Source organism: Erinaceus europaeus, chromosome 2 (assembly GCF_950295315.1).
Source record: "Erinaceus europaeus chromosome 2, mEriEur2.1, whole genome shotgun sequence".
NCBI classification, from domain to species: Eukaryota; Metazoa; Chordata; class Mammalia; order Eulipotyphla; family Erinaceidae; genus Erinaceus; species Erinaceus europaeus.
Window position 1 is genome coordinate 139,600,737 of NC_080163.1, and position 12,469 is coordinate 139,613,205.

The 12,469-nt window shown below is 46.5% G+C and overlaps 1 protein-coding gene across 2 annotated transcripts in view; it reads right to left on the bottom strand.

The window, feature by feature from the left end:
• PLA2G15 (phospholipase A2 group XV) overlaps positions 1 to 12,469 on the bottom strand; it is a 61,462-nt gene extending 48,993 nt beyond the window's left edge. Inside the window, exon 1 of one of the 2 annotated variants that reach the window (XM_016185838.2) lies at positions 12,310 to 12,469. In XM_016185838.2, coding sequence (XP_016041324.2) covers positions 12,310 to 12,319 — 10 coding nt within the window. In that variant the 5' untranslated portion in view covers positions 12,320 to 12,469. The remainder of the gene's footprint in view (positions 1 to 12,309) is intronic. The other variant, XM_060185283.1, reaches the window with a different exon arrangement.

The window sequence follows — 12,469 nt, forward strand, 5'->3', positions numbered from 1 at the left end:
ACGTGGCGCAAAGTGCAGGGACCGGCGTAAGGATCACGGTTCGAGCCCCCGGCTCCCCACCTGCAGAGGAGTCGCTTCACGGGCGGTGAAGCAGGTCTGCAGGTGTCTATCTTTCTCTCCCCTCTCTCTCTGTCTTCCCCTCCTCTCTCCATTTCTCTCTGTCCTATCCAACAACAAAGCAACGTCAACAATGGCAATAATAACCGCAACGAGGCTGCAACAACTAGGGCAACAAAAAGGGGGAAAAATGGCCTCCAGGAGCGGTGGATTCATGGTGCAGGCACCGAGCCCAGCAATAACCCTGGAGGAAAAAGAAAGAAAAAAAATAATAATAAATAATAAATAAATAAATAAAATCTTTAAAAAAAAAATCTGTTCCGGGAGTTGGGTGGTAGTGCAGTGGCTTAAGCACACCAGGCGCAAAGCTCAAGGACCAGCGGAAGGATCCTGGTTCGAGCCCTCGGCTCCTCACCTGCAGGGGAATCGCTTCACAAGCGGTGAAGCAGGTCTGCAGGTGTCTTTCTCTCCCCCTCTCTGTCTTTCTCTCCTCTCTCCATTTCTCTCTGTCCTATCCAACAACAATGACAACAATAAAGCAACAAGGGCAACAAAAGAGAATAAAAAAAATATGTCCCATTGTTTGATCAAGGAGTTTTGTTTTGTTCCTTACTGAGAAGTCATCAAGGTAGTTCTGACCTGGCCATCCTCTACATAAAGTTAAACTCTCTATCTGGAATCCATCTTCTGTGTATGATCACTATGCAACCTAGGTTCTTGCATACTATTCCTGCATAAGGAAGTGGGAGCATAGTGGTGGGTGGTAGGTTAAAAGACCCATTGTATCTAGGCAGGTACCATAACTTTCCATTAATTATTTATGTTATGTAAGGTGGCCCCTCCACTGTGGGAAGCACCAATCTTTCTCTATATTTTAGGGGGAATACTAAAGGAAGTGGTGTAGGTAAAGGGGAAAACATTTATTCCTATTGGAGTCTCCTGAAAAATTCTGCATGACTGATATTGCTTGTTCCATTATGATCAGTCCTACAGAGTGCAGTGCAGGTTTTGTCATTATTTTTGTGATTGGTCAGGCTCTGAGCCTGGCCATAGGTAAATATTATTAAGACCACACAGAGCTTAATTCCAACCCCTACACATGGCAAAAGGTGAGATGGTGTCAGTTTGGCCTGGAGAGTCCAGCCGTGCTGAACTTCCTGCAAAGCTGGTACCGTGTCAAGCAGCTCACATGGCGGCTCCTGTGCCACTTCCCCTTCCCTCTCGATTTCTGGCTGTCTCTATCCAGTAAATAATGTTTAAACAAAATTACAAAAAGAAAAGGGTTGTGCAGGATGTGCTACAATTCTACACTTCACCAGTTTGTTTGATTTATTTAGTTAAACAATGGGAAAGGTGATCTATGTGACTTTATATATTTTGCTACCTTTAAAGATTTATTTTTTAAAGATTTTTTTAATATTTATTTATTCATTCTTTTTTGTTGCCCTTGTTTTTTTATTGTTGTAGTTATTATTGTTGTTATTGATGTCGTCATTGTTGGATAGGACAGAAAGAAATGGAGAGAGATGGGGGAGACGGGGGAGAGAAAGATAGACACCTGCAGACCTGCTCCACCACTTGTGAAGCGACACCCTGCAGGTGGGAGCTGGGGACTCAAACCCAGATTGTTAGGCTTGTCCTTGCACTTTGTGCCATGTGCACTTAACCCGCTGCGCTACTGCCCAACTCCTAAAGATTTATTTTTATTTTTTATTTTTAAGTCTTTTTAAATATTTATTTATTCCCCTTTGTTGCCCTTTTTGTTTTATTGTTGTAGTTATTATTGTTGTTGTTGTTGTTGGATAGGACAGAGAGAAATGGAGAGAGGAGGTGAAGACAGAGAGAGGGAGAGAAAGATAGACACCTGCAGACCTGCTTCACCTCTTGTGAAGCAACTCCCCTGCAGGTGGGGAGCAGGGGGATCCAACCAGGATCCTTAAGCCAGTCCTTGAGCTTTGCGCCACGTGTGCTTAACCCACTGCGCTACTGCCCAAATTCCCCAAAGATTTAGTTTTTAAGGACTTGAGTGGTAGGACAGTAGGTTAAGCGCAAATGGCTCGAGGGGTCGCTACACAGGCAGTGAAGCAGGTCTGCAGGTGTCTTTCTCTCCCCCTCTCTGTCTTCTCTCTCCATTTTCTCTCTGTTCTATCCAAACAACGACATCAATAACAACAACAATAATAACTACAACAATAAAAAACAACAAGGGCAATAAAAGGGAAAATAAATATTAAAAATTAATTATTTTTTTATCTTTTATATTTTATTAATATTATTTTAGATAGAGAAATGGTGGCCAGTTAATGGCACACCTGATTGAGCACACATGTTACAATGCTCAAGGACCCAGGTTCAAGCCTTAGGTTCCCACCTGAAGGGGGAAAGCTTCATGAGTGGTGAAACAGGTCTGCAGGTATCTCTCTGTCTCCCTGCCTTTCTATTTTCCCCTTCTCAATTTCTGACATTACTATCCAATGAAAAATTAATTAATTAATCAATTAATTAATATAAAAATTTAAAAAAGAGAAATGCAGAGAGTCAAAGAGGCTACAGGGGTCGGGTGGTGGCGCACCTGGTTGAGCGCACATACAATGCTCAAGGACACAGGGTCTAGCCCCCGGTCCCCACCTGCAGGGGGAAAGCTTTCCAAGTGGTGAAGCAGGGTTGCAGGTGTCTTTCTGTCTCTCTCCCTCTCTTTCTCTCCCTTCCTCCCAATTTCTGACTGTCTCTATCCAATAAATAAATAAGTATAATAAAAAAATTAAAAAGAGGTTACAGCACCAACTTCCTTCAGTGCAGTGGAGGCTGGGCCCAAACCTGGGTTACTATGCACATGGCAAAGCACACATTATCCAAGTGAGCTATTTGCTAGCAACAGATTCTCATGCTTGAGGCTTTGAAGTCCCAGGTTCAATCCACAGTATCACCATAAGCCGAAGCTGAATAGTGCTGTGGTAAAAATAAAATGAGAGACAGAGAGTGACTGGGTGGTCATGCACCTAGTTGAGCGCACACATTATAATGTACAAGGACCTGGGTTTGAGTCCCCAGTACCTACCTATAGGGGGAAAGCTTTGTGAGTGGTGAAGCAGGGCTGCAGGTTTCTCTCTGTCTCTCTCCCTCTCTGTCCTCCCCATCCCTCTTAATTTCTGGCTGTCTCTATCCAATAAATAAATATAATTTAAAAATAAATTTTTAAAAATTATTTATTTATTTATTTATTTTATTTTTTATATTTTTAACCAGAGCACTGTTCAGCTCTGGCTTATGGTGGTGCGGGTGACTGAACCTGGGACTTTGGAGCCTCAGGCATAAGAGTCTGTTTGCATAATCATTATGCTATTTACCCTCCGCCCTAAAAAAAGTTTTTAGGGAGACAGGCTGTAGCGCAGAGGGTTAAGCGCAGGTGGCGCTTCTTCTTCTTCTAGCTTTTGCCCTTCTTCCGTAGCCAGTCAACATCGTCAGGTAGAGCCTGATGTAATGTTTCGAGACCTTCTTTGAATCTGGAGAGGTGGCAGTCGTTGACTATGTGGGTCATAGTCTGTCTGTAGCCGCAGGGGCAGTTCGGGTTGTCTCTGGCTCCCCAGCGATGGAACATAGCGGCGCACCGGCCATGGCCTGTACGATAGCGATTGAGGAGGGCCCAATCATAACGTGCTAGGTCAAAGCTGGGTTGACGCTTGCAGGGGTCTGTGATGAGGTGTTTGTTCTTTACCTCAGCTGACTGCCAACTCTGTTTCCAAGAGTCTGGAACAGAGAAGTTCAGTGTAGGCGTAGGGGACCAGACTGGATGACGAGACGTCAAGTGTTGGACAGGGTGGGCGAAGATATCCACGTATATTGGCAGATCCGGTCGAGCGTAGACGTGGGAAATGAACTTAGATGATGCCGCATCCCGAGGAATATCTGGCAGAGCGATGTTGCTAAGAACTGACAGCCATGGAACCGGGGTGGAACGGATGGTTCCAGAAATTATCCTCATGGAGGAATATAATTTGGAATCGACCAAGTGGACATGGGGGCTATGGAACCATACTGGGGCACAGTATTCTGCAGTGGAATAGCAAAATGCCAGAGATGATGATCGTAGTGTGGAAGTGCTCGCGCCCCATGAGGAGCTGGCCAGTCTTGCAATAATGTTATTCCTCGCGCCCACCTTTGCTGCAGTTTTTATGAGATGTTTGTGAAATGACAGAGTGCGATCGAGAGTAACGCCAAGATAGACTGGCTGGGCTTCATGCCGGATTCTCGTATCGCCAAGCTGCACATTAAGCTCACACGAGGCCGAGGCATGGTGTAGATGGAAAACAGATGATACCGTTTTTGCAGTGCTAGGGATTAGTCGCCATTTTTTACAGTAATCAGATACCAGAGACATGTCTTTCGTGAGTGTTTCCTCGAGGATGTCGAACTTGGATGCCTGAGTTGCACAGCAGATGTCATCGGCGTAGATGAACTTCCTTGAAGAAGTTTCTGGGAGGTCATTGATGTAAATATTAAATAGCGTAGGAGCCAGAACAGAGCCCTGGGGGAGGCCACTTGAGACAAGTCTCCTTCTGCTAGACTTGTCACCCAGATGCACCCGGAATCTTCTGTTTTGGAGAAGAAACGATATAGTGTTGGCCACCCATGGAGGCAGGCATCTTGAGATCTTGACTAGGAGACCACGGTGCCAGACCGTGTCATAGGCTGCTGTGAGATCAACAAAGACAGCACCCGTCTTTAAATTCTTCTGGAATCCATTTTCAATGTAAGTTGAGAGGGCCAGGGCTTGTTCGCAGGTAGATCTTCCTGGGCGGAAACCAGCTTGGGCGGGTGATAGGAATTTCTCTGTAAGAGGAGAAATACGTGACAGAAGCAGCCTCTCAAGGAGTTTGTAACACACGGAGAGGAGAGAAATTGGTCTATAGCTGGCGGCCAGTGTTGGGTCTTTCTTTGGTTTCAAAACTGCTATTATCTTCGCACGACGCCAAATTTTGGGCATAGATTCGGATTCCAAGATGTGGGACAGGAATGAAGTGAGCCACTTCTTTGCCGCGGGGCCCAAGTTAAGAATGAGTTCTGGGGTGATGTTATCATAGCCAGCAGCTGTTCCTGGTTTAACCCTCTTCAAAGCATCTTCCAGTTCAGACAGTGTAAAGGGAGAGAGTTTTGGAGATGGACAAGATAAACGGAAGTGGGATGACCACTCATGGGAAATTTCTCTTTTCCAGACTGGGTTGATCTTAGCACGTCCAACTTGAGTTAGGTGACTGGCCACTGAGTTTGGAGTTACGGGAGGATGGGAGACGGGAGGGGGTTGGCTACCGGCACCCAGTCTGTGAAGAAGCTTCCAGGCCTTCCTACTTGAGTGGGTGAAGTTCAGACTTTCCGTGAGTTGTTGCCAGCGGGCTTGGCGTGCTGCATCCAGGGAGGCAATGAGATGGTCAGCCACATCTGGGTCGCCCGACTCATCATACTGCTTTAGTAGTTGCTCGCATTCAGCATCAAGACAAGGCGTATAGTTAGCACGTCTCCCACGAGGAATGGCTTGGGAAGCTGCTTTGAAGATGGCTTGGCGGAAGCGCCTGTAGGAATCTTCAGAGGGGATAGAGTTAATTGGAATTGTAGGAATAGATTTGTTGGTAAGATCACTGAACAGACGCCAGTTTGCTTTCCGAAAGTTCCATCTTAGTTTCTCCGAGCACAGAATCAGTGGGAGCTGGAGACCAATGTGGATGATAGCTGGGCGGCGATGACTGTGTGGGAAGATCTTGAGAACGTGTCTCGTAGCGGGAAAGGCTTGGCCCTTGACTGTGCTAATCCAGCACAGGTTGGGTGACGAGTCTTTATTCCATCTAGCACTGTGAAAAGAGCCTGGCTGTTTGGGATCCTATAATAGGGAGAGGTCATTCGCTGAAGCCCAGTCGGCTAAGATAAAGCCGTCAGCACGAGTGGAGGAATATCCCCAGTCTTGGTGATGACTATTAAAGTCTCCAACGTTAAACGGCTGGGTGATTCGGGCTAGGCAGGACCTCATTATCCCATGAGGCACTGGGAGGCTTATATACGTTGACGAGCTGAATAGTTCCAATAGTAATGGAGTCGTAGAAGGTCGAAGAGGCCGTATGGTAAACATCCGCAAGATACGATTTGGCGTAGATGGCTCGGCCGTGTTTAGGATGGAGATTATAGCATATTAAATCGAATCCACTGATGGTGAATCAAGCAGCTTCATTGACTGCTATATGTGTTTCTTATAGGCAAATAACATCTGCCTGATGCTGTATCGCCAATTGACCAATAAGAACGCGTTTGGCAAAGGACAGCCCCTCAACATTAAGTTGGAGAACTCGAAGAGCAGGACCAACAGTTTGAAAGCTGTCAGGAGCTGCTTGTTGCTGGCTTTGAAAGTGACTGGGATCCATGTGGATTCAGTCGGCTAGGAAGGATCGTCAGTTTCCCCAATGAATGGGTACTCAATGAATGGGTGGCGCTAAGAACAAGGACCGGAGCAAGGATCCTGGTTTGAGCCCCCGGCTCCCCACCTGCAGGGGAGTCGCCTCACAAGTGGTGAAGCAGGTCTGCAGGTGTCTATCTTTCTCTCCCTCCCTCTGTCTTCCCCTCCTCTCTCCATTTCTCTCTGTCCTATCCAACAACAATGACAACAATAATAACTACAACAATAAAACAAGGGCAAAATGGGAATAAATAAAAAAAAATTAAAGAGAGTGAGTACCAGGCATCAAATTAAGGATCACGTTTGCAAGCCCTACTAACATTGTACTACTTACCTGACAAGTAGGTGATAAATGTGTTTTATTCAAGAGTGGCCTGCTCCTCTTGGATTTATTCATTTTTATCAGAGCACTGCTCAACTCTGGTTTTTCGCTATGCTGGGAATTGAACCTAGGACCTCAGAGCCTCAGGCATTAAAGTCTTTTTGCATGACCATTATATTATCTCTGTAGCATTTATTTATTGTTAACTCTGGGACTTCTCCACTCCACACTCCTAAATTCTTAATTATTTAATTTAATTTAATTTAATTTAATTTATGTATTACCAGAACACTGCTCAACTCTGGTTTATGAAAGTATTAGAAGTACTAAAGATTGAACCTGAGGGTGGGGGTAGATAGCATAATGGTTATGCAAATAGACTGTCGTGCCTGAGGCTCCGAAGTCCTAGGTTCAATCCTGCAAACCACCACAAACCAGAGCTAAGCAGTGCTCTGGTGTGGAGCGGGAGAGGGAGACAGAGAAAGGTATGGGGGTGGGGGAGGGGGAGAGGAGAAGGGGAGGAGTGGAAGAAGGGGGAGAGGGGTGGGGGAAGGGGGAGAGGGGTAAGGGAGGGGGAGAGGGGTGGGGGAAGGGGGAGAGGGGTAAGGGTGGGGGAGAGGGGTGGGGGAAGGGGGAGAGGGGTGGGGAGGGGGGAGAGGGGTGGGGAGGGGGGAGAGGGGTGGGGAGGGGTGGGGGAGGGGGAGGAGGAGGGGTGGGGGAGAAGGAAGAGGGAGATGGGGGTCGTTTGGGTGGTAGTGCAGCGGGTTAAATGCACATGGCGCAAGCGCACCGACCAGCATGAAGATCCAGGTCCGAGTCCCGGCTCCCCACCTGCATGAGGTGTAGCCTCACAAGCGGTGAAGCAGGTCTGCACGTGTCTATCTTTTCCTCCCCCTCTCTGTCTCCTGTCCTCTCTCAATTTCTCTCTGTCCTATCCAACAACAACATCAATAGCAACAATAATGGCAACAAGGGGGCAACAAAATGGGGGGAAATGGCCTCCAGGAGCAGTGGATTCGTGGTGCAGGGACCGAGCCCCAGTGATAATCCACGGAGGCAAAAAAGAAAAAAAGAGGAGGGAGAGGGGGAGGGGGAGGGGAGAGAGAAAGAGAGAAAGGGCGGGAGAGACAGAGGGGCGTGGGGATCCGGAGGCAGCTCAGAGGGTTAAGTGCAGGTGGCACAATGCACAAGGACCAGCTTAAAGATCCCGGTTGGAGCCCCTGGCTCCCCACCTGCAGGGGAGTCGCTTCACAGGCGGTGAAGCAGGTCTGCAGGTCTCTCTCTCTCTCTCTCTCTCTCTCTCTCCCTCCCTCCCTCTCTGTCTTCCCCTCCTCTTTCCATTTCTCTCTGCCCTATCCAACAACGACATCAACAACAACAATAACAACTACAACAGTAGAACAAGGGTAACAAAAGGGAAAATAAATAAAATAAAAAAGAGAGATTGAACCTGAGACCTCAGAGCCTCAGGCACATAAATCTCTTTTACATAACAACAGCTGTATTATCCCCACCCTCTTAAAATTTTTAAATGAAGCATTTTGGCAATTTGAAGTATCCCTCCTCTCTTAAGGTTCAACTCTTCCCCCCTCCCCCCAGGGAAACCCTCCTTAAACTCCTTGTCTTTCTCCATTGCAGGCTGAAGCAGAGGGGTTGCTGACTGCTTACCACCTGTTGTGGTGGATCTCATATATATATATATATATATTTTTTTTCCTTTTTGTTGCCCTTGTTTTATTGTTGTAGTTATTATTGTCAATTGATGTTTTTGTTGTTGGATAGGACAGAGAGAAATGGAGAGAGGAGGGGAAGACAGAGAAGGGGAGAGAAAGATAGACACCTGCAGACCTGCTTCACCGCCTGTGAAGTGACTCCCCTGCAGGTGGGGAGCTGGGGGCTCGAACCAGGATCCTTAGGCCAGTCCTTGCGCTTTGTGCCATGTGTGCTTAACCTGCTGTGCTACTACCCAACTCCCTTTTATATATATATATATATATATATATATATATATATATATATATATATATAAAATTTATTTTTTTTATACCAGAGCACTGCTCAGCTCTGGCTTATGGTGGTGTGGGGGATTGAACCTGGGACATTGGAGCCTCAGGTATGAGAACCTTTTTGCAAAACTATTATGCTATCTACCCCTGCAATGTGGTGGATCTTACAGACCCTTCTACTAGGGCTAAAGACAGGCATAAATTTGGTGCCAAGGATTAAGTGGGGGAGGATAGGAATGGCCTAGGTTGCTTTGGACTCTGATCACACTCTGAATGTTTTGTCAGTTTAGTGGCCTCGTGACCATGGGCCTCTTTTAGGATGACCCCGTCCTCCTGAGCAGTTCCCTGATATGCCACTCTCACAGCCCATCCAATGACAGGAACGAAAGCCATTGGGGAGAGAAGTGCCAGGGCATGGTCTGCAATGACCTGAGGTGGCACTGTGGAGATCCTTGTGCTTCATACTATGTGAGTTTAACCGGGTGTACCACTGCCTGGCCCCATTTCCCTCAGATTTACACCCATTTTTCACCAGTTCACTTATCTCCAGCCTCCCCTCCGTGGCTTCCTTGCCTACCTAGAACAGGACAATCTCATCCTCTCTCAGGACCACTTTACTGGGAGCACTCTATAGCTCCCAGTTTGTGTCACTAAGAATTTGGACCTCAGCTCTAACATGATGATTGACTTTGAAGGAGCTTCTTCCTAGATCCCATGAAAATAGTCTCTGTAGCAGCAGGGTTGGTGGTACAATATTAGAAGAACAACACTGGTGAGAGTTGGGCGGTAGCACACTGGGTTAAGCACACATGGCTCCAAGCGCAAGGATGGGTGTAAGGATCCCCTTTTGAGCCCCAGCCCCCCACCTGCAGGGGGAGTCGTTTCACAGGCAGTAAAGCAGGTCTGCAGGTGTCTGTCTTTCTCTCCTCCTCTGTCTTCCCCTCCTCTTTCCATTTCTCTCTGTCCTATCCAACAATGATGATGACATCAATAACAACAATAATAATAACTACAACAACAATAAAAAACAAGGGCAACAAAAGGAAAAAAAAAACAGCTCTGGCAAGCTTGAGGTTTTGAGTTTTATCTCCAGCACTGCATATGCCAAAATGATGCTTTAACTTTCTTATCCTTTTTTTTCCCCTGGTTACTGTTCAGCTCTGGCCTATGGTGGTGTCAGAAAGTGGGACTTTAGAGCCTCAGGCATGACAGTCTTTTGCATAACCACAATGCCTGCCTGATCAAACTCTCCTCTCAAACGTGGTTTTTCTTTATCTTTTCTTTAAATAATAATTGTTTTTCATCTTTATTTATTCATTAGATAAAGACAGCCAGAAATTGAGAGGAAGAAGGGAAATAGAGATGGAGAGAGATACCTGCAGACCTGCTTCACTGCTCAGGAAGCTTCCCCCCTGCAGATGGGGAGCCAGGGGCTTGAACCGGGTCCTTGTACACTGTAATGTGAGCTCAACCAGGTATGTAACCACCTGGCACCCTTTTTTCTTTTCTTTCTTTCTACTTCTTCTTTTTTTTTTTTTTTTTAGTTGTGTAGCCCTTTATTAGCAACTAAAATATGTATGTATCTGTTGTGGGAGTTGGGTGGTAGCACAGCGGGTTAAGGGCAGGTGGCAAGGACCTGCATAAGGATCCTGGTTGCGCTTGGAGCCCCTACCTGCAGGGGAGTCGCTTCACAGGCGGTGACGCAGGTCTGCAGGTGTCTGTCTTTCTCTCCACCTCTCTTGTCTTCCCTTTCTCTCTCCATTTCTCTCTGTCCTATCCAGCAACGACTACATCAATAACAGCAACAATAATAACTACAACAACAATAAAAGCAACAAGGACAACAAAAGGGAATAAATAAGTATTAAAAAAAAGTCTAAAAAAGAATGTATCTGTTGTACAACATGGGTAGCAATTGACTATAACTGGAGATTTTATTATATTCTAATATAGATCATTTATAAATGTAATTTCTTTATTAAAAAGCTTCCTCCCTTTTTGTTTGTGTACAATTTGCAAAAACTATCTGAAAGCAGAATATATGTGCACAAGTCTGCAAAGAGTGCAAATTTAGAATATGGTAAATGCTTTACAAGTTATTGTCAAAGAACTGTCTGACACAAGTGGGCCCTTACATAGTCATCTCTTTTTATCAAAACAGTTTGATGCCAGATTTCCTGTCACAATGTGCAAGGACTCGGGTTTAAGCTCCCAGTCACACCTGCAGGAGGAAAGCTTTGTGAGTGGTGAAGCAATGTTGCAGGTGTCTGTCTGCCTCTCCCTATCACCTCCTTCCCTCTAGATTTCTGGCTGTCTCTATCCAATAAATAAAATATAGATAATAAAAAGGGGGAGAGTAACAGTAACATAACATAACAGTTATGCAAAGAGACTCTCATGTCTGAGGCTCCAGAGTCCCAGGTTCAGTCTCCCACATCACCATAAACCAGAGCTGAACAGTGCTCTGGTTAAAAAAAAAAGAGAGATATGGTCTGGGAGGTGGTCCAGTGTCTAAGGCACTAAACTTTCAAGCATGAGGTCCATAGTTCAATCCCTGGCAGCACATGTACCAGAGTGATGTCTGGTTCTTTCTCTATCTTTCTCATTAATAAATAAAATATTTTTAAGGAAATTAAAAAGAGAGAGAGATAGCCAGGGGAGAAAGGGAGAAAGAGTGACACCTGCAGCACTGTTTCACCCCTCACACAAAAGCTTTGCCCTGAAGGTGGGGATTGGGGATTCAAATCCAGGTCCTTGTGCATTGTAACAAGTGCACTTAACCAAGTGCACCACTACCTGGCCCCTCTAGTGCATTTTCTACTCTAGAGTTCCCAGATCAGAGTAGCACCTGAATTAATTGATTTTGACTCCTACAGATATCCAACTGTCCAGAAGAGAGATGATGGAAGAGGAGTTATTTATCTTTTTTTAAAAAAGGATTTTATATAAAGATTTGTTTTTAATCTCCAGGGTTATTACTGGGGCTCGGTGCCTGTACTACTAATACACTGCTCGTGGAGACCATTATTTCCCTTTCTTCTTATTGTTGATAATGTTGTTGTTGGATAGGACAGAGAGAAATGGAGAGAGGAGGGGAAGACAAAGAGGAGGAGAGAAAGACATCTGCAGACCTGTTTCACAGCTTGTGAAGCGACCCCTCTGCAGGTGGGCAGCCGGGGCTCGAACCGAGAGCCTTAGGCAAGTCCTTGTGCTTTGCGCCATGTGCGTTTAACCCACTGTGCTACCGCCCGGCCCCCGGGAGTTGTCCTTTGGGTAAGTGTGAGGTTCAGGGCACAAATGGGTCCCCGACATGCAGCAACGAGCCCGCTTGCCACCAGAAGGCGCTCGGAACAGTCGGGCAGTGGCGTCCACAGGGGCGCCCGCCTTAGCAGAAGTTACCCGGAGGACCCCGCATCCAAACCCGCGCAGAACAAAACAGCACCCAGCTAGAGGCTGAAATCTAAAGGTCTATAGGCTGAACTGACCCGACTTCATGAAGAGCGAGTCAAGGAGCAGCGTGATAGTTCGGCAGGTGCCCCCGTACTCCGTGGGAACAGGAGCCCTGCAACGGCGGCATCCCGCAGCCGGGTTAGCAGAGCCAGGGGGCGGGGCGCCGCCGGGAGCCAGAGGACTCGGCCGCGGGGG